The 27,111-nt window shown below is 50.1% G+C and overlaps 1 protein-coding gene across 1 annotated transcript; it reads left to right on the top strand.

The window, feature by feature from the left end:
* The first annotated feature begins 505 nt into the window (after nucleotides 1–505).
* Cda (cytidine deaminase) lies at nucleotides 506–26,344 on the top strand. Its single transcript, XM_051171958.1, has 4 exons — nucleotides 506–692; nucleotides 14,891–15,002; nucleotides 22,474–22,531; nucleotides 26,175–26,344. Exons 1-4 carry the CDS (start codon nucleotides 539–541, stop codon nucleotides 26,289–26,291), a joined length of 441 nt encoding a protein of 146 aa, XP_051027915.1. The 5' UTR covers nucleotides 506–538; the 3' UTR covers nucleotides 26,292–26,344.
* Nucleotides 26,345–27,111: the final 767 nt, after the last annotated feature.

Below are 27,111 nucleotides of genomic sequence, written 5' to 3'. Positions count from 1 at the left end.
TCCTGGATGGCCAAGGTTATACAGAGAAACCCTGTCTCGAAACCCCCCCCCCCAAAAAAAGAAAGAAAGAAAAACAAAAAAGCAAAAACACAAAACAAACAAAAAAAAAAGCATTAGATATTCTGAGGGCTCTGAACCCTTTGAACTTTGACCTCAAGTGTCACATAGACCCACCCAGAATCCTTCTCCCTGGAGCACTGTGTGTCCATAGCCATCCACTGAGGTGGCATCCGTCCTCTGACCCACTCTGTGGGTCTGTGTTGATAGGGAATGAAGTCGTTAAAGGAGACTGACTCACTCGTAGACACCACACACGGATCCACCCTGGGACTCTCCAGTATCCTCGGGCTCCAGCCCCGGGAGACTCTGCTGCCAAGTCCTGGCCAGCATCCCGCCAGGCAGGGAGTCTCCAGGTCTCCAATCTGGCGCAGGGACACACCCCAGGGGGGAGGAGCCACGTCTCCTGGCTAGTGCAGGCAGCCGGCCAGCTTTAGTTTCCTCTAGTCTGCAGCCGGCAGCTCACCCTCCCACGACCGACATGGCCCAGGAACGCCCCTCTAGTACTGTGGAGCCCGAGCACGTCCAGCGGCTGCTGCTGTCCTCTCGTGAGGCGAAGAAGTCGGCCTACTGCCCTTACAGCCACTTCCCTGTTGGGGCTGCCCTGCTCACCAGGGACGGGAGGATCTTCTCTGGTAAGGGCTGGGCACGAGGGGGTGGGGGTGGGTGGGTGGGGGGAAGCCCTCCCTGGCAGCCTGAATGGGGCCCAGGTACAGCTGGAGAAGAGACCATGGTGGTCACCTCCTCACTGTGCCTCTCCCACCTCCTGCCCAAGCTGTGGGGCGACTCAACTGCTTTTCTATGCAATGGCTCTCACTGGAGTTTGCAAGTGAGGCTGGAGGGAGAGGCCAAAATCAAGACTGCCCAACCAGCAGGGCAAGACAGGATCAACGCTTTCTGAATGTCCACGTGCTTGCTATTCATTTATTCCATCAATTAGTTCTTTCTCTGACCTCCTGGCATAGCTTAGACCCATTTTTAGATGAAGACGCTGAAACCAGAGACCTGTCTTAAGTCACACCAGGCACTAGTGATGGGAACCCAGGGCTGGAGCTCCTAAAGCCTCACTGTCCTGCACCCTGGGGTGCTGATGGTGGTGGGTGAGGAGTAGATGTGTGGCAGACAGCACCTTGGAGGAGAGGATCCAGGCCTGGGCTGGGAACCAAGCAGTCTGCACTGAGTTAACATGGATCTACCCTGAGCTCATAGTCTTTAGACACGCGCCCAGGCCAGAGTGGGCTGCAGCTATGGTGGTGTGCTTGCTCACATCACAAAGGTCTGGGTTTGGGGGAGCAAGAAGAGAGGAAAGAGAATAAGGGAGGGACAGAAGGAAAGAAGGAGGGAGGGATGAGGGACAGAGGGAAGGATCTTGGTTAACTCTCAGTTGGGTATGGTGAGGACAGTGGGCAATTACAGTGCACCTTTGTGTGTCTTGTTGACTGACTTCTGTGTGTTTCATGAATCACCTGGGTATTGTGTGACAAAACTTTTCCTGGGAAGACACAACACATGGCTATTTACCCCAGATGGGGAGCTCACGGCAGATCCAAGTACAGATACCTCCAAAGTCCAACTTGGTGAACCAATGAATTTTATTGGGGTTACTTACAGGAATATGGGTGAGGGGTTACTTACAAGAGCAGAAATGACTCAAAGATAGCTACATCACCAAGGCTCATCCCAGCATGAGCGACAGCTCACAAAACTGGGAACCTGGAACGCACTGCACAGCCTGCAGGCAGCTCAGCGGGTTGCAGTGTCCTTTCCAGGGGCCTCAGCTGGTTTCTGCTTCTCCCAGGCAGCTGGCCTGGTCTCCAGGTCTTGTTTGAAGCTCTCATCTGAGAGGGACTCTCAGCTTTTATGGTTCACTCTGGCAGCAGAGGTGGGGTGAGGGTGGGGTGAGGGTGGGGTGGGGGGGGGGTCTAGTGAATCTAGTCAGTTTCAGGGACTTCCTGAAGCTATTTGGAGTTCATCTCTAGATGGGATTTGTGGAGTACTTGAGCAAGTGGCTTGGGCCGGGACTGTGGGAACGGGAAGAAGAGGAAAGAGAGCTGGGGTGATCTGTCAGTCAAGTGCTGATCTCCAGAACCCACATAAAAAGCCAGGCACAGTGACCTCACTTGTAATCCCAGTGCTGGGTAGATGGAGACAGATCCTTGGGGCTCACTAGCTGGATAGCCCTGACTAATTGGAAAGTTCCAAGCCAGCGAGAGACTGTTCCAAAGAACAAGGTGAATGGATGGTGTCGGGGGAATGATACCAGAAGTTGACCCAGTCTAGCCTCCATTCACCTGTACCTGTATACACAGAGAGAGAGACAGACAGACACACAGACACAGAGACAGACAGACAGACACACAGACACAGAGACAGACAGACAGACACACAGACACAGAGACAGACAGACAGACACACAGACACAGAGACAGACAGACAGACACACAGACACAGAGACAGACAGACAGACACACAAGACACAGAGACAGACAGACAGACACACAGACACACAGACAGACAGACACATGTACCTGTACACACACACACACACACACACACACACACAGGATGTGTTGAGAGACACCCCCCCCCATGGGATGAAAGGAAAGACTTTGGTTCAGGATTTGCAGCTAGGAGAAGGCAAATGAAGCAAATGGCCAGAGGCAGAGCTGGGTTGTGCTAGAGCTGAGGAAGCAGGGGCCAAGAGCAAAGAGAAAGAAGCGCTCTCTGTCATCTGTGTGTAGGAGATCTCTTGTAATGACACAGCCAGGAGGGAGGCACGTGAGTGTCCTGGGCATTAGTCAGGAAGCATGCCCTGTCAGTGACAAAACCTTCAGGGTAGCTCCAATTTCAAGGCCAGCTGACCCAGGAACTCTGACACTGTTACAGTCAATACAGAGTATTAGGAACTTAAAACGTCTACCTTGATCTTCGAGACAGTCTTTCACTGGCCTGGAGCTGACCCAGGTGCCTTGCCACTGATTTGTTTTGTTTTGTTTTTAAGACAGGGTTTCTCTATGTAGATCTGGCTGTCCCAGAACTGTAGACCAGGCTTGCCTCAGTCTCCCAGGTGCTGGGATTAAAGGTGTGTGCCGGCCGGGCATGGTGGCACATGCCTCTAATCCCAGCACTCGGGAGGCAGAAGCAGGCGGATCGTTGTGAGTTCGAGGCCAGCCTGGTCTACAAAGTGAGTCCAAGACAGCCAAGGCTACACAGAGAAACCCTGTCTAAAAAAAAAAAAAAGGCGTGTGCCACCACCGCCACCTGGTATGTGACAAACCACTCTTATAGTGGGTGCTGCTTGCGTTTTGTTACCTGGCAGGTGGGTCTTATGTACCCACGAGGGAACAAGGACACGGCAGCCTCGGCTCTTCATTCTTACAGCCAGTGGACACCCCCTCTCCCCCCACTTTAGATCTCATTCCAAACTGAATATGTTTGGGCAGATTCTTGGGATGGAAGTCTCAAGTAGCTTGGTAGTGCTGAGCCCTCTAGTGCCCAGAGCTTGTGGTGAGGACAGGCTGACCCAAGGGTTTAGTGCTCCAAGTCCTAAGAACTAGAGAGACTTGTGGCCCTTCCAGCCAAGAACTTTAGAGACTTAGAGTTTCAGGTGCTCTTGTGGGAGGCGTATAGCTCTGGGCTTTAATCGCCAGGGGCCTGGCTGGTGCTCAGCAGTTAATGAGTTCCTCAGCTTGGGACAGCAGCCACCGCAATCAGTTATAATCAGCACCAGCTGCCGTGATGGCTCCCAAGCATCAGCTGTCAGCACCCTGGGCCTTAAAGGTTTGTCAACTACCTGGAACTCTGACCCTGAGGCAGACATTTCTCCATCTCTGGCTTTTCACAAGCTTCTGCCTTCTCTCTATTCTCTCTCTCTCTCTCTCTCTGATTTTTTGAGACAGGGTTTCTCTGTGTAACAGCACCACTTGTCCTTGAACTTGCTCTGTAGACCAGTCTGGCCTCATACTCATGGAGATCCACCTGCCTCTGCCTCCCAAGTGCTGGGATTAAAGGTGTGCACCACCACCAGCCAGCGCTTCTGCCTTCTCTGTACTTTTCTTCACTGTCCGTGTTTGTTTTTCAAGACAGCCTTGGCCGTTCTGGAACTCACTCTGTGCACTAGGCTGGCTTCAAACTCAGAGATCTAAGCTGGGTGTGGTGGCGCACACTTGTAATCCTAGCACTTGGGAGGCAGAGGCAGGCAGATCTTTGTGAGTTCACAGCCAGCCTGGTCTGCAAAGCGAGTGCATATCAGCTAAGGCTACACAGAGAAACCCTGTCTCAAAAAAACAGAAACCAAACAAACAAAAACAAAAACCTCACAGAGATCTGCCTGCCTCTGCCTCCTACACCAGTGTCTCTCTGAAACTCTTTAGCTACATTTTTGCCCCTCCTGTCATGAGTGCCACTGTTTTTCTTGTCCTCTCTTTGCATTAATGGCTCATCTTGCTCTACCTATGATGGCAAGAGTCTCTACCCACCAAGTAGGAAAAAAAAAAAAAAAGACCCTTATGATGAGCCTTTAATTGACTGAGCCAGGAGCAATCAGGCAGCAGGAATTTCGTGGGTGTGACATGCGAACTGAAAACACACAGCCAGTTCAGGTTTTATCGTGACCAATCTCAGCCCTCCCATCTGTCAATCACAAGCCTTCCTGAGTCATGAAGGGAGTGTCCTTCAGGAAAGAGTCTCCTCAGGGTCCAGAGCAGCCTGAGGTGGGTTGCTTGAGTAACTGTAGATGGGAGTCAAGAGGCTAGGTATGTCCAACCTTCTGATATTACAAATGAGTGTTGTCATCTACGTAACAAAACACACACACAAATCTCTCTTCCTTTCCCCTCCCGCCCCCCCTCTTTTTCTGCCTGCCTCTGCCTCCCAAGTGCTGGCATTAAAGGCATGCACCACCACTGCAGTGCAAAAAAAAAAGACTCTTGATTTTTAAAGATTTATTTTTTTTAATCCCAGCACTCGGGAGGCAGAGGCAGGTGGATCGCTGTGAGTTCGAGGCCAGCCTAGTCTACAAAGTGAATCCAGGATGGCCAAGGCGACACAGAGAAACCCTGTCGCAAAAAAACAAAAAACAAACAAACAAAAAAATTAATACACAGCCACTGAGCCATCGCTTCAGCCCAAAACTCTCATTAATGCTTAAATAGCTACAATTTCGTGTTGGGTCACCATCGCAGTTATCCTCAGCTGCAGGTTGGATGTGTCTGAAAGTTCACTGAGGCTTGTCTTGCCTGGAGTAAAGGTTCCCAGCTGTGGCCGGATTGTACCTGGAGCAGAAGTCACTTCAGTAGGTGTGGTTAGGCTAGGCTTTGCGGCTAGAGGGCGGGTCTCTCTGAAGGGTTCCTCACTCAAGACTGCCAGGAAGCAGGGAAAGGTCAGTTGCGTGGTGAGCATTCCTGGCAGCATCACTCAGACACAGGAAAACATCAAAGCAGGCTCGCAGAAAAGTTCATCTCAATATAAAACTAACAATCTCACAGCACTTAAAAAAAAGTGTGTGTGTGTGTGTGTGTGTGTGTGTGTGTGTGTGTTGCTGGGCGTACTTGCACACGCTTTTAGTCCCAGGGCTCAGGAGGCAGAGGCACATGGATCTCTTGAGTTTGAGGCCAGCTTGGTCTACAGGGTGAATTTCAGGGTAGCTAGGGCTATACAGAAAAATCCTGTCTCAACCGACTCCCTCCCCCCCCATATGTGTGTTGTATGTATTTATGTTACCATGTGTTTAGGTACATATGGAGGCCTGAGGCGCACATCAGGAGTCTTCCTCCATCCCTGTCCCCCTTAATCACGGGGGTGGGGAGGAGGGGGTGGAGGGGGGAGGGCCTCTCAATTGAATCCAACGCTCCTCACATTCTAGTCTTAACTAACTTGCTTGCTCTGGAGGTCGTGTGTCTACCTTCTGAGTGAGGTTGCAGTTACAGAGGGCCCGCCCACCTGGCTGTTGTTTGTTGTTGTTGTTGTTGTTGTTGTTGTTTGAGACAGGGTTTCTCTGTGTAGCCTTGGCTGTCCTGGACTCCCTTTGTAGACCAGGCTGTCCTCGAACTCACAGCCATCCACCTGCCTCTTCGTCCCATGTGCTGGGATTCCCACCTGACATTTACATTGGTGCTGGAGTTCCGAATCTGGTCCTTAAGCTTGCACCAATACTTTAGGTACCAAACCTAGGCAGAGTTCGTTTCCTCTGACTGCATGAAAAACAAAACAAAAAACTGAATATTGCTCAGAGGTTAACAAATGGAAGACATTAGCAGAAATCTTGAACCTCCTCCCTTATGACAGAAGTGGGGGCCAGGTGCATAAAAGGCGGGCCCATGCAGTCAGGTAGGGCTTGTGGAGACGGAGAAGGGGTTCCCAAGCAACAGGAAGAAACTGTGGCACGTCATGAGGTGAAGAGAGAGGTTAGGGAGCAGAAAAGGCATGGCCCACTTAAGATACTGAGTTTGTAACTTACAGGGGGCAGGGGTGTCTGCTTGGCTCTGTGATTATCTCCCAGTAAACAGAAGCCAGGCCTCTCAGCAGCTTCCACCTCACAAGCAGCAGGCATTCCATGCAATTCAAAATCCCATCTGCCTACTGACCACCTTGCTGCCACCACCTCAGAGTGAAGAGCTGTCTCCCTGTTATACCTACCCTGCCGACAGCCGTGTACCCCTCATCAAAGGGCCGTCTGACATGGTAACTGATAACTACATTTGTGTTGTGGTGATGCAGCAACTGGCAGCCTTCTGCAGTTCCTGGTGAGGACCGTGAGGCAGACAGAGAAAGGAAGAGCTGGGGTAGGGATGGACACAAGTGTCAGGACAGGACAGGAGGAGCAAGAAACTGAGGCAGCCACTGGGAAGATGCTCCACCAGTGTTCATGGAAGGAGAAGCATGGAGGGCCACTCAGAGTCCTAGGCACACTCCAGGAAGTGTCTCTGTCCTCCTGCACTCCAGGAGAAGAGACTACCCCAGCACCAGAAAGGACCTTGGGAGAATGCCCCAATTAAGGACTTGTGGTCCCTGCCAGCTCTTTGCAGGTACCACCTAAGGCAGTGGTTCTCAGCCTTCCTGATGCTGCGACTCTTCAGTACAGCTCCTCATGGTGTGGTGACCCCCCCCCCAACTGTAAAATTATTTTCCTTGCTTACTTCATAACTGTAATTTTGCTACTGTTATGAATCATAATGTAAACATCTGAGTTTTCCAGTGGACTTAGGCGACCCCTGTGGAAGAGTTGTTTGACCCTCCCGAAGGGATTGGGAAACGCAGGTTGAGAACCGATGACCTAAGAGATGGAACATTTTCCTTCTTTCTTTCTTTGGGGGGGGGTTGGTTGTTTGAGACAGGGTTTCTCTGTGTAGGCTTGGCTGTCCTGGACTCACTTTGTAGACCAGGCTGGCCTCGAACTCACAGAGATCCACCTGCCTCTGCCTCCCAAGTGCTGGGATTAAAGGCGTGCGTTTTCCTTCTTTCGTGTGTGTGACCTTGGGACAGTACTGTCTCCTCCCCTCTCTCCATCTCCATTTAGGAACTTTGCTAGGAGATGAATGGTACGGAAAATTCTGGACCTAAACTCAATCCCCAGCACCCATGTGAAACAGCCAGGCACAGTGGTACAGGTCTGTAATCCCAGTGCTGGCTGGGAACATAGAAGCAGAAGACTCCCTTGAGGTCACTGACCAAGTCTCTTTAGCCAAGTGAGCTCCGGGTGCAATGAAAGCCCCTGCTTCAAAAAAGTAAGGCAGGACTAGGTGCAGTGGGATACTGAAGCAGGGTTGTGGGTTTCTGACTAGCTATGTGAGACAGATCTCAAAAGGTGGGCTGCGGGGTGCCAGGGACAGGAATTGGGAAAAAGAATTCGCAGGCTTCAGCCTAGGCCTATCTAATAAAAAAAAAAAAAAAAAACTCCAGGAGTGAAGTTTCAAAAGAAACTCGCCGTTGAGTAGGCTAGCATGTGCCTGTAGTCCCAGCTGCTTGGGAAACCAAGGCAGGAGCTTCACTTTGGGTCTAGAGATTTCACACTAACCCGGGCAGCATAGCGAAAAGACCAGAGAGGAGGGGAAAGAAAAGGAACTAGAATGTAGGAGATGGGGAGACTGTTTCCTTTTGTCTTTGTGTCCTCTCCAGCTCTGCTCTCTTCTCTGGGCAGGTCTTCCCACTGGGAGTCTCTTTGCTTGCTGGTGTGGTGGTAGCATCCCACCCTGGCACGAAATCAGCTTAAAACAAAAGCCACGGAAAATAAGCATGTGCAGCCTGGTTCCCTGGCTCCTCCCTGCTGTAAGGGGGAGCCGTAATGGTACCAACCTCGCCTGGCTCGTGAAAGGATTCAGGGCCACAGCGAAGGCAAAGCGCCTTCCGAAGAGGCCTGGTGGGCGCATGCCCAGCTGCTGAGGCCATGGGATACCACAGTCTCATCTCAGAGTCAGAGACAGTGACGTAGCTTCTCTTCAGCCTGTCCCTTGTGTGGAGATGATGGTGGCCTGTTTTGTGACCGTAGGGAAGCAAAGCAATTTGCAGGTCTTTCAGGATGGATGATAGATAGATAGATAGATAGATAGATAGATAGATAGATAGATAGGGAATTTAAGATTATGCAATTTTCTAGAGACCCTGAATGCAGTTATTTTCATCTCAAAAATTTAGCTCTGAAGTGGCATGCTCTACTTGCTCAGGATTAGTAAATCATTTTCACTCAAATGGCTGTAACAAGATGGCCCAGGCTGGGTAACTTCAACTACACACATTGATCCCCTCACAATCTACAAGGCTCGGCTTCCACTCTTGGCCACCTTCTCTTCATGTCCTTGCCCAGTAGGAGAGAGCAGTCTCTGGTGTCCTCTGAGGGCGCCATATGGGCCTGTCTTCCACTATTCATCAGGAGGAGGATGATGACTTCATCTCAATCTAGCTGTTTGCCAAGGCTTCTCCTGTTTGCTCCATAGCAATGCTGGGTAGGGCTGCAACAGGGGAAGCGTGGAGGCAGGTACACATCCAGGCTGGAGTATATATCCAAGACCTCTGCTGTCCCAGACCCCAGTCACTCTCCTACGACCACGACACAACCAAGCTTGTCGTCACAAAATTCACATGAGAGTTAACTAAGAGGAAGATGTGTTTCAGCCAAGAAGCACCGTGAAGAAAGTTAAGGCTGGGCAGGCGGACAGAGAGGGCGGGAAGATGGAGGAAGCAAAGAAGCGGGCTTGTGGAGGGTGTCGGGGAAGGTTTCCCACAAAGGTGAGTAGGAGGAGCTGTGAATCTGGCATCTAAGGCCAGAAGGACAACACATTAGGATAAAGACGTTAGTTGACTTTATTTTGGGTTCTAGCAACAAATTCATGTATTAATAATAATAGTCTTTTCACGGGCTGGAGAGATGGCTCATCAGTTAAGAGCACACACTGCCCTTGCAGAGAGGACTTCAGTTCCCAGCACCCCCATAGCAGGGATCCGGGGATCCAATGCCTCTCACCTTTCCTGGTACTCATGTGGGTTTGCACATACCCTCGAGGCCACCACCACACACATATACGCACATACTTTATTTTTTTAATTAATTAAGATAACCTATAAAAATAATTACAATGAGTGTTTAGGAGGCTGGAGTTGTAGCTTGGTTGGTGGGGTGCTTATTTGCCTAACACACAGCAGGCCCTGGGCTTGCTCCCCAGCAGTGCACATGTACACACCCCTCACATCTATATACTCACCCCTGATAGGCAGCATACCACAGACCCAAGGACAGATACCACCAAAGTCCAGTTTGGTGAACTAGTCAGTTTAATTGGGGTTACTTACAGGAATATGAGTGAGGAGTCACTCATAGGAGCAGAAATGACTCAAAGACAGCTGCATCACCAAGGCCCACCCCAGCATGAATGGCATCTCACAAAGCAAGGAATCTGGAGCTCTCTGCACATTTTGCACAGGACTCAACAATTGAAGAGTGGCCTCTCCGGGTGGCTCAGTTGGTTTAAATGTCTTCCAGGTAGCTCCATTTGTCTGAGAGTGACTCCCAGCATTCTTTGCTCTTTACTCTTGGGGAGGGAGATGCCCAATGAATCTTGTCGGTTTCAGGGACTTCCTGAAGCTATTCTGAGTTGTTTACTTGCTGTCTTTTTGTTTGTTTGTTTGGTTTGGTTTTGGCTTTTCAAGACAGGGTTTCCCTGTAAAACCCAGGCTGTCCTGGATTTACCTGCTGTCTTTTTGTTTGTTTGTTTGTTTGTTTGTTTGTTAGACCAGGCTGGCCTCTAACTCACAGCGATGCGCCTGCCTCTGCCTCCCAAGTGCTGGGATTAAAGGTGTGCGCCACCATGGCCGGCTGAGAGAAAAATTTACAAGGTGTGTGTGTGTGTGTGCATGTGCGTATGCGTGTGTGTGTGTGTGTGTGTGTGTGTGTGTGTGTAATATTGGCCCTTGGTGAGCTAACTACCTCTGATAGGAAAAAAACAAAAACAAAACCATTTTCTTTTTTTTTTTTTTTTTTTTTTTTTTGGTTTTTTGAGACAGGGTTTCTCTGTGTAGCCTTGGCCATCCTGGACTCACTTTGTAGACCAGGCTGGCCTTGAACTCATAGCGATCCGCCTGCCTCTGCCTCCCGAGTGCTGGGATTAAAGGCATGCGCCACCATGCCCGGCTCAAAACCATTTTCTTATGAAAAAGAGACTCATTCCTTTCTTCATGTCAAGCACCAAGTGTTGAGTATTAGTCTCAGGGTTGCTTTGTTGCAGGTTTTTTGTTTTGATTTTGTTTTTGTTTTTGTTTTTCGAGACAGGGTTTCTCTGTGTAGCCTTGACTGTCCTGGACTCACTTTGTAGACCAGGCTGGCCTCGAACTCACATTGTTGCAGGTCTTGAGTACTAGCTGTATTCCTTGGCTTTGTGTCTGCAATGACAGAGATACACATGAACTGTTATAAACTGAAGAAATGCAGGAGCTCACATAGCCACCCCGTGGAAGGACCTGGAGATTATCCGGGCCTTGGGGATAGCTGCCAAAGTACAGATGTGTCTCTCGTTCCTCTGTGCAAAGGTCCTCTAAAGGTCCCTTTCAGAACAAATGGGAATATGGCCAGCCTCAGAGCAGAACAGAAGAGCTACACAGAGAAGAGCCCCTGATTGGCCAGTTTGGGTCAGATGCTCAGCTGTAGGCCAGCCAGTAGGAAGGCCATGTGAAAAAAGATGGCAGCTTCCGTCTACATTGCTTGCTGGGAATGAGGTGACCCTTCATAAAACAGAGGAAGAAGAGCCTGGGCAGGGGGTTCTGTCCTTAAATTACTTGCTGTGAACCTGGGTTCAGCTCTCCAGAACTCACGTAAAATAGATGGCAGAGCATACGAGGAAACCTGTTATCCCAGGTTGGGGCATGCAGATCCAGGACAGCAGGATCCCTGGGGCTTATAGGCCATCCAGACCAGATAAACAGATAAGCTCCAGGTCCAGTGAGAGATCCTGCCATAAAAAAAATAATAATCAATCAGCCAGGCATGGTGGCATACACCTTTAATCCCAGCACTCGGGAAGCAGAGGTAGATGGATCGATGTGAGTTCAAGGCCAGCCTGGTCTACAAAATGAGTCCAGGACAGCCAAGGCTACACAGAGAAACCCTGTCTCAAAACACCAGGAAACAATAAGGCTGGAGATGGCTTAGCAGTTAAGAGCACATAGCGCTCTTGCAGAGGATCTGAGTTTTGAACCCAGCCTCCATGTCAGGCAGTTTGCAACCATCTGTAACTCCAGCTTTCAGGGACAAAATGCCCTGTTCTGAACACCACAGGCAGCTGCACTCACGTGTGCACAGATATCACCACACACATGTATACACATAAATAAAATAAGGTGAGAATGAGGAAGACACCAACATCAGCCAACAAGAACATATGCATACACATAATCAAACATACACACACACAAATAAATAAATAAAAGGAAGAGATGCTAAGATGTCAAAGCAGTCAGTGTCCACAGCACTCAACTGTGGTGCCCACTATATACACCTGCTCTTCTTCCCTGACAGTGCAGGGCCACCCTTAACCTGGCTATGAAACATGCTGGCCTTCCTCCCAGCAGCCTTACAGCTGTGGCATCCTGCCAAAGGTCTAGTGACAGCCATCAGTCCTGGACCACGGATTCATGTGATCTCAAGAGCTATGAGCTACATAATAAATGTATTCACTCCCGATGCGCTAATGTAGATCATGAAGGGACAGGAAATCCAAGAGGAGATACGGACTCTGGCAGCTGGATGTTCAGGGACTTCTCTTATGGCTTGTAGACCTGATAAACACCTGAGGGACAAAGTACTGCAGACTCATAACGAGCACTCAGGCTTGGATGTGGCAAGAACTGAGCGTATATGACAAATATGGACCCAGTGACTGCAGGAAGATGGCTGCCGCGCTCTCTTTTCTCCGGAAGACCAGGAGTGGGGCTGGAGTCCAAGCATGTGGGCTGCTGCACTGCTTTGTTCTGCAATCTGGTCTGGAGATTTAAAAAAAAAAAAAGGATCTGTCCAGGTGTCCCACCATCCCTAGAGTGGCCCTTATCATGCACAGGGTCAGGCTGGCACGCTGTCCCATTCAAGTCTTAGCCCTTTGCTGGACAAGGTGGCACACATCCTTAATCCCAGCACAAAGGTAGGTTGATCTCTGTGAGTCTGAGGCCAGCTAGGTATACATAGCAAGGTCCAGGCCAGCCAGAGCTGCGTTGTGAGACCCCTCTCAATGAAACAAACACACACAAAAAAAATCATGTCTTGAGCCCTAGGAAGGCAAAGAGGAGGCAGAGGGCTAGCGGTGAGCTTCTAGAAACGTCGTCATAAGTCATTCATTGTACTTACTGCATCCATTCACGCCCGCTGGCTTAAACTGCGTAACTGGCCTAGGGAGATGGCTCAGCTGTGCAAGCACGAGGACCCGAGTTCAAATCCCGAGCTCTCATACATGTAGAAAGTGGGTGTGTCACATTTGCTTGTAATCCCAGGGCTGTTTGTGAATTGTGGGGGGGGGGGTTGGCGGGGGACAAGAGGATCCTTGACAGATTACTGCCTGTCACCCTAGCTCGAGGGACTAAAGAAAAGAATGACACAGCAAGCATTCTATAGCCTCCTAAGGCCTCCACAAATGCACACAGGTGTGCACATGTCTCCCCCCGCCCCCACACACACCCAAGCCAACAAAGCAGGACTACAGGAAACTCCGAGGGAGCCTGTAAAATGTGGTTTCCAGCTGAGTAACCCTGTCTGTCCCCAGCTAAACCCAAATGGGGCACAATTAGCAACCTCTGTCACCTGGTACAGATCTGCACACATTCCTTCTTCCCCTAGACAAAGCACCCACCTTTCACCTGCCTAAGGGAGGCCTCTGAGGGCAGACTCCCACAGCTGCGCTGCTCGCTTCTCCTCCTCCAGTCCAGATGTAGGTTTGTTGGCTCAATGGTCCATGAACTGAATTAGTTTTCTGTCGCCACTTCCCATCCATTCCCACAACACCTCATGTGGAGTTATAAACAGTGATAGTGGCAGGATGTCCCGCTAGGTAAAAGGAAGGAAAGGGGACACATAGTCACCAGCCATGGAAGCTAATAAGGGGACACATAGTCACCAGCCATGGAAGTTAATGAACCCCAAGACAAGAAGTGAGAGGTCTCCTGTCCTGGCACATTTCTGTTTTCTGCTTGGGTCTGTAGCTAAGCTATCTGAAAACTTCTTCCTTGGTCAAGTCTGGGAAGCTCCTCACAACTGATGACACACTTGCTAAAAGTGTTGGGGAGCTGGGGGGATGGCTCAGAGGTTAAGAACGCTGGCTGCTCTCCTAGAGGACCCTGGTTCAGTTCCCAGCACCCACATGGTGGCTCATAACCATCTCTAACTCCAGTTCCAGGGGATCCAGCATTCTCTTCTGGCCTCTGTGGACACCAGGCACACATACAGTATTCCTACATACGTGTAGGCAAAACATTCATACACATAAAATAAAAACGAATGAAACGTAAAAAGCAAAAGCGTTCAGACCACACTGAGGGCCCCTCCCCTGTCGCTTCCATCTCTTAGACCCAGATCAGAAGCTTCTATCTGTTTTCTCCCTCTGCAGTACTGGGAAAACAATCTCTATCCTCACACTAGGTGAGCACTCTGCCACTGCCAGCACTCTGTTATCCAGTCTCAGCATCTCCCTTCACCTTGACCTTGACCTTGACCTTAGGGGTGATGATGAGGCTGCCCACCTGCCCAGTTGCAGTGTCCTCTGCTTCCAGGTTGGGAACTAGGATAAGGCACCAGGGAAACAAAGACCTGAGCATTCTTGGAAAATCCACTCCCCAGGGGGCCCCAGTGTTCCCCATACATTACCCTCTCCTTTCCCACTTTGTTCATAACAGTGGGCCCCTCCCAGGCCTGGGCTGTAGGAGTGTTCTCGTTATGTTTTCTGTTGCTGTGATAAGGCCCAACCAAAGCAACTTGGGGAGGACAGGGTCCACGCCACCCACATTTTCACATGGTCAGAGCAGGAGCCTGGAGGCAGGAACTGGAGGAGAAGCCGTGGAGGGAGAGGGCAGGCTGCTTACAGGTTTGCTTCTCATGGCTTACTCAGCCTGCTTCATAGTACTAAGGACCACCAGCCCCGCCGTGGTACCACCTACAGTGACCTCTCACATCAATCATCAGTCAGTACCCCCACAGACTTCCTGGGGTGGGGCATTTTTCTCAACTGAGGTTCCCTCTCCCCAAATGACACTATCATGAGTCAGGTTGACATAAAAGAGGCACAGGGAACCTCTTCCGGCCTCTTCATCAGGAAATGGTTCTGTGTCACCGTATTGCCTATATCGTTGGTCTCCTCTCTCCCCTCAGGGTGCAACGTAGAAAACGCCTGCTACCCACTGGGCGTGTGCGCTGAGAGGACTGCCATCCAGAAGGCCATCTCGGAAGGGTACAAAGATTTCAGGGCTATTGCTATTGCCAGGTGAGTGGAATAGGCCAGTTACAGCAGAATCCATCATATTTCCGGCTGATGGCCCCCACACAACTCATTCATTCACTCACCAGACACGTGACTATTGTAAACGTTCTTCCTGGCAGGCTGAGTGCCAGGGATGTGGAGGTAAATAAGAAATAGAGTCTGAGGCTGGGGACTTGGCTCGGTTGGTATTATGCAAAGACCCCAGCATTGCATAAAACTGGACATACTTGTAGGCCCCTATAATCCCAGCACTCAGAAGATATAGGCAGGGCGATCAGAAATTCCAAGTCAGCTTTGGCTACAGGAGACCTTGTCTCAGAAAGAGCAAGGCAGGAAGAGCTGAAGAGTGGTGGAGCTCTGGGGAGCCCTTGATGCATGCACGCACTTGAGGACCTGAGTTCTGTAAAAAACAAAAACAAAAACAAAACCCAGTCCTGATGGCTTATGCCTGTGATCCCAGCACTGGGAAGGTGGAGACAGGCAGATCCCTGGAGCTGGCTGGTCAGCCAGTCCAGTCAAAAAAGTGCCCTCCAGGTTCAGTGAGAAAACACCTTTCAAAAACATAAGGCGGGGGCTGGAGAGATGGCTCAGCAGTTAAGAGTCGTGGCTGCTCTTCCAGAGGACCTGCGGTTTGATCCTCAGCACTGACTTGGTAGCAGCTTACAACCGTTTATAACTCCAGCTTCATAGGATCCAACACCCTCTATTGGTCTCTACAGGCATCAGACATGCACATGGCACACAGACATACATGTAGGCAAAATAACCAAACAAATAAAATAAAACAATTGAAAAATATAGATAAGGTACATAGTGACATAGGAAGAGGCCTGAAACTGATTTCTGGCCTTCACACACTTGCATGCATGCACACACAAAAACATATACATAGTCACACACACAAACCTATACATACTCACACATACACATAAAGAAAAATAACAATAATTTTAAAATGGATTCAATCAGCAGTAGTGCCACAGGAGACATCCCAGAATTCCACCGGGATCCTGAGGAGGTCCCCTTAATCTTTAGACTTTAAACAGAAAGAGAGGCGCCAGGAGAAGAGTAGACACACCTAAGAGCTTGGGTGTGGGCTTCTCAAAGGAAGTACACACTTTCTTGTCCCAGTAATGACTATAAGAGGGATCTGGAGCCAGGCATGGTGGCACATGCCTGTAATCCCAGCACTCAGGGAGGCAGAGGCAGGTGGATCTTTGTGAGTTTGAGGCCAGCCTGATCTACAAAGAGAGTCCAGGACAGGACAGCCAGGGCTACACAGAGAAACCCTGTCTCGAAAAACCAAAAAACAACAAACAACAACAACAACAACAAAAAAAAAACCAGAGGGATTGGGGGCTTTGAGATGTCAGGTTTCATCTGGTTTCTAGGGGCTCCTCCCCTCCTCTATCTTTCTCTCTCTCCCTCCTCCCTCCCTCCCTCCCTCCTTCCTCTCCCCCCCACCCTCTATTCTTTGTTTTTGTTTTTGTTTTTTGAGACAACATCTCCCTGTGTACCCCTGGCTGTCTACACAGCTATGAAACTCACTTTGTAGACCAGGCTGGTCTCAAACTCACAGAGCTCCACCTGCCTCTGCCTCCCTTGGGATTAAAGGTGTGCGCCATGCCTGGCTAATTATTGGCATTCTTGATTCCCAGCTGCAGGGAGGCTTCAACCAGACTCCTGAGTAAGCAGCTCCTATTCTTTTTTCGTGCCCCTGTAATTTTCCAGGTCTTTCTGGTCTGCCTCAGACTCCACCCTCAGAGTTAGCTTACCGAGCCGGTAACCCCAGGGTGATTCCATCCCAACACCACCAAGTGTGACACAATCCCCCAGAGGTACAAAAGAAAGATGTCACACAGGAACTCATAGCCAGGGGACCTGAAAGTCATTTGGTGCAGACTCCCTTGCCACCACCCCACTTTTATCGACAAAAATAAAACAAAACAAACAAACAAAACCCTGAGGCCTAAGAAGTTAAGGAACTTTCCTGGGCATTAGTGGTAAAGCTGGGACAAAACCCAGGTCTCAGTAGTCCAGGGCACAGTCCACTGTGCTGTGCTGTGCCAGGAGGCAGACACCACCCCCTGCTCTCCTCAATTGAGTCCAGAACCAGCTGTTGCGCTCTGCTAACTTCAGAAGCCAGCATCCAAGTGAAGGTGCCAAAACCAGGGTTCAAAAACAAGCTGGCGCGGTGACCTGGTGTCTAGGGTTCAAACTAACCCAACTCCAGCTGGGCCCTGGCTGTACTAGAGCCCCAGTCAGTGCTCTCTGGTGTCCCAGATGTGGTCACTCTAGCTCCCTTGGCCTTCCTGCAGTGGGAGTGTGGTGGGGCCTTGCTGGCGCTGGTCATAGGTAGACTGTGTGCCTTCAAGACCAAAGCCTGTATGAATGGACTCTTTTCCTGGTTTAGACCCCAGCAAGTTAATGCCTTTGTGGTGGGCTGCATTTTGGGTGCCCCTTTTGTATTGGCTGGGAGAGACGTAATCTTGGCAAACTCATGGTTGAGGAGACTGACACAGGACACAGCAAACCCAGCCAGCAGAGCCAGCTGACCCAAACATTGGTCTTTGGCAGTATGTGATACAGACTGTCGAAGAGCTTTTCTTCTTGGGAATGGAGTTGCAGGCTGAGAGCGAGGCAGGGCCTTAGAGCAAGGCTGACATGGTCTATGCAGCAGAAAAGGACCTGGTGGCTTGTCCAAGACCCTGTGTTTTGCCCCAGTTTGGCCCCGAGGCGGTCCAGAGCACCTGAATGTCATGTCGCAGTGACTGAAGCCAGGTGTGCCCTGGGGAAGCCAGGCTGCAGTTCCCAGCGTTCTCCGGAGCCCAGGGCTGGCCTGGCTTCCCTTTGGTTTGCGGAGAATAAATGAGGCTGTGCTGGGAACATTCTGTGCAAATGAGCAGAGATCAGGACATGAGCTGCACTTTGTGAAGGAATGGCGAGAAATAACTCAATTTCAAAGCTGGTCCAAGAAAGTTATGATGTTCTGGGAGAAGAGAGGTCAGAGCCAGCAGAGTGGCACTGTCACCTGCCCGCTCTGTTAGCATTTGCCTCATGAGAGGCTTTTTCTCTTCCCCATCACCTGCTTTTAAACATGACCAACTGGGTCTTTCTACGGTCCTTACACAACAACTGCACTCTCTAGCACCCAACGGGCCTACTCTGGATTTTTTTTTACCCCATAACCATATCCCCCAGCCAGCAATGCAGTCATTACCACACTAATGACTTATTAAATAGCACCAATTTAGAGGAGGAATGGGAAATGTCAGCCAGCTCTTATTGGCAAAGAACAGGACCGAGCAGTCTAATGCTCTCTCTGGGATCACAGAAGATGGAGATGCTGTGGGCGTTGGCAAAGCCACGTGAGATTCTGAGGCCGCGCTGGGCTCCTAGCCTCTTTCGGCAGGTTTCTAGTCCACCGAGCTAAGTGTGACTTCAGGGTGCAAACAAGGTCTGCACAAACCACAGGAAACCCTTGATCTCCTGGGGAAAAGGTAGCCCAGGGGAGAGAAGAGAATGCAGAGAGGCATGGGAGAAATGTCCAGATGCAGCCAGCTTGTCTGTCTGTCTGTTTGTTTGTTTGTTTGTGTTGTTTTGTGGGAGACAGGGTTTCTCTTTGTAGCTTTGGCTGTCCTGGACTCGCTTGGTAGACCAGGCTGGCCTCGAACTCACGGAGCTCCACCTGCCTCTGCCTCTCTGAGTGCTGGGATTAAAGGTGTGCGCCACCACACCCTGATTTGTCCATTCTTTTTTTGTTTTGTTTTGTTGGTTGGTTTTGGTTTTTCGAGACAAGGTTTCTCTGTGTAGCCTTGGCTGTCCTGGACTGGCTTTGTAGACCAGGCTAGCCCTGCACTCACAGAGATCTGCCTGCCTCTGCCTCCGGAGTGCTGGGATTAAAGGCATGTGCCACCATGCCTAGTGCTCACTCACTCCAGGCAGGAATGTTGAGTGACAGCTAAAGTCCCATATCTAGGGTCACTGAGGCCTGTCCTACTGTCTACTTAAGGTATTTAGAAGCCTCTGAGCCAGACAGTGGTATTGCACGCCTTTAATCCCAGCACTCAGGAGGCAGAGGCAGGCGGATTGCTGTGAGTTCAAAGCCAACTTGGTCTACAAAGCGAGTCCAAGACAGTCAAGACTACTCAGAGAAACCCTGTAAGAAGCCTCTGAGTCTGGCTATTTTATTTTGTTTTTTTATACTAGGTCTCATGTAAGCCGGGCTGGCCTCGAACTCACTTTGTAACTGAGACTATGACCCAAACTCTTATCTTCCTGCCTTTACCTCCTGAGTGCTGGGACCATATGTCTGTGCCATCAAACCCACTTTGTATGGTGCTGTAGGCCAGACTCCTGGCCTCTGTGCATTACAGTCAAGCATTCTCACAGCCCAGCTACAGTTCTAGCCCGCAGCCTGGCTTTTTAAGCTGTAAAATTCATGAAAGGAACAATCCTCCACCAAGTTGTTGGCAGGTCACCTGAAATGACTTCTGTGACCTCCCTAGCACCTGGTGTGTCATCAGTGAGAAGCACCATTGTGGTGGTTTTTGTGACTACTTCTGCAAGCGGAGACAGAGTGCCTGGGTTCTGGGTTCAAATCTTGGTTCTGCCCCTAACTGGCTCTGTGACCCTGAGTAAGTTGCTTCTCTCATGACCTCTAACACGTAATAGTGCCTGCCACTGGTTCATATCTTTCAGGGTGTGTGCGTGTGGGGGGGGTTAAATGATCTGGTTGGCTCACTCTTCTGAAGAGCCTCAGCTTGGCGATGGCTACTGCAGTACAGAGGAAAGTGAGCCAGTTAGCACAGCTTAGAACTTCTAGTGGTTAAAAATGAAGCTGAATCCAGCTCCCTGGTAGGATGCTGGATTGGTCCCCTGGAGACTCCTGACTCAGGTCACCATGTCCTTAGGGAGTCACCGGCTGTGGAAGGGAAGCGGAGGCCTTCCCGCAGTTGGCTTCTGCAGCAGCATTTCTGGGCTGCTTTGTCCCTCTATGTGGTGGTGAGGGCCCCGAAGGCAGGAGCACTCTGAGGGCCTGTTGCTCCTTTCCCATGCCTGCCTGGCACTGACACAGGTAGGAGGAAACAAAACATAAGACAGTCTAACCCTGTAACACCTGCCACCCAGACACAGCACTGTTTGACTTGATTCACAGAATGTCCCATTCCCCCATGTTCCCACGGGTTTTCTTCTGGAGCAGGGAGCCTTCTTGGGGAGAACCCCACCCTTTCATGGAGCAGAACCATTTATTTTTTATTTGCCGGGCACAGTGGAGCATGCCTTTAATCTCAGCACTTAGGAGGCAGAGCTAGATGGATCTTTGTGGGTTCGAGGCCAACCCGGTCTGCATAGCAAGTTCTAGGACAGCCAGGGCTACAGAGTGAGACCATGTCTCAAAAACCAGGCAAAAAAAAAAAAAAAAAACACCCGAAAAACAAAAACGTAAAACAGAAACATTCTTTGACTGGACCCCAGATATAAGTCAGCTATTGCCGAATCTAAAAAACAGCCCTCAGTTGCTCTGTCCTGCTTTTGTTTGCCTCCACTTGGTCCATTGATGGCTGGTCAATTGGCCTCTTCCTCTTGTTAACCTATAAAGTTCTGGTCACAGTGAATATGTGTGTTTCCTTCATTGTTGTACCCCCAGCACCAGTGGCAGCACATAGTAAGTGCTCAATAAATGCATGTCATCTGAAATGAGCCAACATCTACAGAACCCCTTGCAGGGAGCTCAGCATGCTAGGCACACAGTGCACAGCACAGCAGCTACCGTTAACGCATAGTGAGAATAATTATAAACAGCACAGAGCACACACTATGTAATAAAGCATTTTTGTGATAAAGTAAGTGCTAAAATGATGGCAGAGATTGCATATGGAAGGGAACAGGTGTGTGGAAATTAGGCCCGGCAATAACAATACAGCATTCTGAGACTCGTGAAACCCTGGGGCACAAATTTAGCTGAGTTGGAAGAACACCAACCTAGCATGCATGAAGCCAGGCGTGGTGGCGCATGCCTGTAATACGGGAGCTGAGGAGACGGAAGCAAGGAACTCACAAGGTCAAAGTCATCCTCAGCTACATGTCCAGCCTGGGCTACGTGAGACCTTGTCTCAAAAATAAAGCTTACATGTCCTTCCCGCAGTCTACTGCACTTTGTTGAGATCCTGTCAGGCAGATGGCACTGTTACTCCTCACGTATTACAGACAAAGGCACAATCCCTGGGTGACTTAAGATGACTCAGAGCCACACATCGAGCAAAATAGGGAGCTTGCCAAAATCCCATGCTCTTTTAGAGCAGTCATTAAACTGTGGGCACAGAAGGTCAAGGATGGTGGCAGCAGGCACCAAGACCCCTCCAGCCACTTCTGTTCTCTAGACACCATCCAATGGTTCTCTGTGTGAGCCAGAGGACTATGCAAAGATGCGTGAATTCTCGAAGGCAACCTGGCTGCAAGTGTGTGTCTTGCTCTGTCTCTCTCGGGTGCCAGGAGCCCATTTTTCTCTTTGATACCGTTTTGTCCATGCCCAGGCCCTTTGTGTGTCATCTTTCTTCCTTTTTCTTCCATTCCTGTTTCTTTCTTTCTTTCTTTCTTTCTTTCTTTCTCTTCTTCTCTTTTTTCTCTTTCTTCTTTCTTTCTTTCTTTCTTTCTTGTTGTTCGAGACAGGGTTTCTCTGTGTAGCCTTGCCTATCCTGGACTCGCTTTGTAGACCAGGCTGGCCTCGAACTCACAGTGATCCACTTGCCTCTGCCTCCCAAGTGCTGGGATTAAAGACGTGCACCACCACTGGCCCGGCTCCTTTCTTTTTAACCAACATTTTTATTTGTGTGTGTGCATGTGTGTACATGTGTGTGCAGGCTTCAGAATAGCCATTCTGCTCTGTATTTCACCAAACGTATGGCCTCACCAATAAAACAGCTATACCAACTCCCCACTTGTTCGGAGGAGTAAAACCAAATGATGAGGTAAAATGCCTGGCACAGTAGTTTTTTTCACTAAGTGGGAATGAGTGACTCTACTCTTCCTGTAAGGACCAGTTGGTGCTGCCTTCTGTGTGAGACGTGACAGGGTTGCTCCAGTGACAGGGTTATTACTCTCTTACTGTGCATTCTTAGTGCATTTTCCTTAAATAATAAGTCATCTGGTTTTTGTGTCACCCTCTGGGCCGAGCCATCCTATAGAAGGATAGAGACTAGCTCTCCCTCACCCCTGTCTCTTGGGGTATAAATGACAAAACAGCTAAGTGCCCCTTAAACATTTATTGGGACACTGATGAGGGCAGTGTTACCACTGTGGCCAGCTGCCAAGTCCCCTTCCCAGCCTCCAGACACAATGATTCTGGGAATCAGGAATTGTCTGATGGGGTGTGACCTGATTTGCAACAGGACAGGGACTCCGCGTTTGAATCTCAGCCATCGGCCAAGAGCCTTGTGACAGACTGCTCTGAGTCGAGTCTTTGTTTCCCCAGTGACTTGCAAGAAGAGTTCATCTCTCCCTGTGGAGCCTGCCGACAAGTCATGAGAGAGGTAAGAGCTTGGTTCCTTCCGGGAAAGCAAGCCTGAGGTCTCTTCGGGGCCACACCGGACTACCAGTGTGGACACTTGCTGTCCAGCCTACTTGGCTGGCTGACTTCCAAGATCTGCCTGGGTTCTTGTGAGTCATTGGAAATGAGTCCCTCTTTCGACATACGTGACAACTTGCCGTGGTTGCTACCAGGCACTGAGTCAGCTCTGGGGACAAGCCAAGCCAGGCCAGGCTTGCCCTCACAGAGCTTCAAGCAGCTATAAGAAGAGATTTCGGGGACAGAGGGGCAGCAGGGGACAGAGAACGATAAACTACAGCCCGTAGGCCAATTCCAGCATGCCTCTTGATTGTAGATAACTCTGATAGGGGTACAGCTACTCCCACTCGCTGCTGCATTGGCAGTAACCACTCTGGCCCATGGTAGCAAGGGTGATCAGTTAGAGGAAAACCACAAAGCCTATATTTCCTATTTGGCCTTTTTAAGCAAAATCTTTGCCAGCTTCTACTCTAAGTGGCCAGGAAGGACCTCTCTTTGAAGGTGACATTTTAGTAGCAATATAAATCATGAACAGCGATGAGGCAGGGAGTTCTGCATGGAAGGACCAGCGAGTTTCACACTAGCCTAGCGTTGTGCTGTGTGGACTGCAGAGCAAAGGGCAGTGGGGAAAATCACAATGGGATATGGGATCACAGGTGTGGGCTGGGCCCCGGTCACGTGGCCATACCAGCCAGCCAGGGAACACAGAGCATGTTTGTTCCAGAATAAAGGCAGCCAAGTTATGTACTTAAAAAATGACAAAAATCACAAGTTATATGTAACGTGCGTTTTACTAGTGTCTTCGGAAAGTCAAGAAAAGCCAGATATAGCCGGGCGTGGTGGCGCACGCCTTTAATCCCAGCACTTGAGAGGCAGAGGCAAGTGGATCTCTGTGAGTTCGAGGCCAGCCTGGTCTACAAAGTGAGTCCAGGATAGCCAAGGCTAACACAGAGAGACCCTGTCTCGAAAAAACAAAACAAAACAAACAAAAATCAAGAAAAGCCAGGCACGATTACAGGCATACTCTTGTGATCCCAGAACTCAGGAGTTGGTGGGAGGTTTCTTGCAAGTTTGGGGCCAGCCTGGGTTCCATAGCAAGTTCCAGGACAGCTGTGGCTATCCAGGGAGCTCCTGTGTCAAAACTACAAACAAACAAACAAACAACAAAATTGAAAAGGGGGGGGGGCGGGGGCGGGAGAATGAATATATAAAGGGGAAGCCAAGAAAGATATGAAGCAAGTGTTATTATTTATGTATTTATTATTTTTAATGTGTGTGTGTGTGTGTGTGTGTGTGTGTGTGTGTGTGTGTAAGTAGGTGCCAGGGTACAAATGTGGAGGTCAGAGTACAACTTTTGAGATTCTCCTATCTCCTTCTACCGTGTTGGCTTTAGGGATCCAGTTCAGACGCCTCCTGTATCCACACGCTGGGCGAAGTGTGCAGGAAAGTCTGAGGGGCTTTGCCACAGGGCAGCTGTGTGCCTCCTGTTCTGTGAGCATTCTTGCTTTGGAACCAGTGCTGGCGGGCGGGGCAGCTTGGCTCATCTGTCTTCTGCTTCCCAACCCTGCAGTTCCCAGAGCCCATCTCCCACATCCAGATGAAAAGCTACCCCCAGAGGCATTTAATTCACACAGTGAATTTTACCTCCACACAGAGGGGTGAGCGCAGCTGCCAGCGCGAAGTGACCGTGCCTAAGGAAGCCACCACTGAGCATCAAGTCTCTGGTTCTCAGGGCCCCAACTTGATCCGCTTGCTTACAGCCATTTTCTCTAACAGATTCGATGCTGGCAGAGGAAGGAGAGCAAATGAAAAAGCTGGAGGGGAGAAGGAAACATAAAACCAAATGTGAACAGTGAGCCATGAGGCCTGGGTACCAGGGACCTGGCATCTAAACCGGCCTACATCAAGCTCACATCCTCACCCTCAGGCACTGCCTGCCAAGCAGAAAAATTTCCTCCCTTGAAACCTTAATTCTGAAAAATCCAAGGATTGATAGTGTCTGGTAACAGCTCAGTGATTCAGACAGATGTGTGGAAGAACAGGAGGCCAAGCACCAGCCTCAGCTGGCAGCCCACACATCAGTCACAATGCCATGGCCTCTGTGAGCTGGGCTCTTTCTTACTAGGTGCCAGGGTCTGTGGCTCTCATCATGGCCGCTAGGAAGAAGCTGGGTCTTTTGACTTCATCTCTACCACTGACTTAACTTCCCACCTACCCATCCCCCTGGCACCCTCTCCTATAAATAAACCCCCTCAGAGATAACGATAAGGAAGCCCCCAGAGGATCCACAGCAAGGTAGGATGTGGGAGAAAGTTCTGGAGACATGGTCATCTTTGCTGAGGCGGATTGCTGTGAGTTCAAGACCAGCCTGGTCTACAAAGCGAGTGCAGGGCGGCCAAGGCTAACACAGAGAGACCCTGTCTCGAAAAACCAAAAAAAAACAAACAAATAAAAAGAAGTTTATCTGAGGCTTACAGTTCCAGAGGGTTAGAGACCATAGTGCAGACAGCAGAGGAGAGAGGTAGCTGGAAGCCGGAAGCCGGAAGCTGGCATCTGGACCAGTAAGCAGGAGGCAGCGAGTACTCTGGAAAGCATGGATTTAGAAACCTTAAAGCTTGCTTCCAGGGACACTTCGTCCAGCAAGGCCACACTTTCCAAGCCTCCCCAGACAAGCCTACCAACTGGGAACCAAGTGTTCAAATGAGACATCTCTTTCAAACTCCCACAGCTGATTGGTCCTACTAGAATTCAAACAGTGTGTTGAGCGCCATCCTGGAAGAGACACGGACTCCTCTTTGGATGAGGCACAAAGGGGAACCTGTAAGGGGCAGCAGGTCTTAGCTGTCACTTGTCATGGCAGAAGGAAGCCTAGCTCTGGGGCATAGACTTTTGAAGAAGATTTTACTGTTGTGTCTGTGTTTGTGTCTGTGTGGGGACACGCCCATTCAAACACAGTTCCCGGGCCTTTAATGCCAGCACTTGGGAGGCAGAGGCAGGCAGATTGCTGTGAGTTCGAGGCCAGCCTGGTCTACAAAGCAAGTCCAGAACAGCCAAGACTGGACAGAGAGAGACCCTGTCTCGAAAAAACAAAACAAAACAAACAAACAAACAAATGTTCAAGTCAGGGGTCCCCAGAGCAAACTGGCTGGCAGGACTAGCCACATGGCTGAACTCTTGGGGTTTGAGAGAGAGACCATGCCTCAACAGATAAAGTAGAAGAGCCATAGAGGAGGATTTGAGACCCAACCCTTGGGCTTCCACACGCACATGCACCCACATGTGTTCCCACACATGCATATACACACGTGTATACCACACACACACACACATGAAAATGGTATTGTTTTTACAAAGCTCCTGGGGGCATCCTCTAGGGAATGCTCATGGCTCATCAACAACAGGCCATGTACTGTGTGGTGGACCAGTGCTCTTCCACTGTGAGCTGCAATTATTTTCATTCCCATTTGGCAGGTGAGGAAAACTGAGGCACAAAGAGGAAGACCATTAGATAGAAAATAGTAGAGTCAGATTCAAACTCACACCTTCCACCCACCTCAGTCCCACGGCCTCCCTGACACAACTTTGCCCTCTTTTTTTTTTTTTTCCAGTTTGGCACCGACTGGGCCGTATACATGACCAAACCAGATGGCACATATGTAGTCAGGACAGTCCGGGAGCTGCTGCCCGCCTCGTTCGGGCCTGAAGACCTGCAGAAAGTTCACTGAAGGCTGGAGAATACCTACTGCCTATGAGGGCCTGGGTTCCTGCCTAAGGGACAGCTCCTGGAAGACTTCATAATGACCCTGTCTCTGGCTGGCCCTGGGGATACCTGCCACATGGGCCCCAAGTGGCTGGGCAAGAGTGACCTTGATTAACCACCACAGTCTCCCCCAGAATGATGGAAGCCGCCTCTTGGCCTGAGCCAAAGCCCACAACCTCCTGGAGACTCAGATCACTCCACTCCTTCCTGTCTCTCCCATGGGCCCTGGCATTCCGGGCCTGGCCTGTCTCCCTGCCAGCCTTCCAAGACTCTGTCCTGTCCCGTGTGACTTTTCTGGTTATAAACATCACAGAAGACCTTGAATCAGAAGGACGCATTTTTGCTCTTAATCCCTGTGTGCAGCTCTTAGAGGGGGTTTGTCTCTGGGGGAGTCTTAGCTGGTTTCTTCTGATAGAGGATATGAGTGCTTCCCACTGTACCCCTCTATGTGGCATCTGAGGTCAGAGGCCTCTTGCCTCTCTGTTCTTGGATGGGGGGAAGGGGGTGCCCCAGGCAGGGTTTGATCATAGGAGCTCACTTGCTATAGTGTGGACACAGGATGTCCCTCCAAGGTCCATGGACTGAGTAGGGGAAAGCTAGGTCATTGGGTGTGTGTCCCTGAAGGACATCGAGACTTCCAGGCTTCTTCTCCCCCCCCCCCCCCCCCTCCGAGGCTACTACTTTCTCTTCCTCACTTCCTAGCTATGAAATGAACTGGTCTTTACCACATACTGGCGAGGTGAACTGCTCTTTACCACACACTGGCACAGTGATGTGTCCCTCCC

The sequence above is a fragment of the Acomys russatus genome, chromosome 29 (assembly GCF_903995435.1).
Source record: "Acomys russatus chromosome 29, mAcoRus1.1, whole genome shotgun sequence".
Taxonomy (NCBI): domain Eukaryota; kingdom Metazoa; phylum Chordata; class Mammalia; order Rodentia; family Muridae; genus Acomys; species Acomys russatus.
The sequence above is the reverse complement of the archived record's forward strand: the minus strand, read 5'-3'. Positions and strand labels throughout refer to the sequence as shown.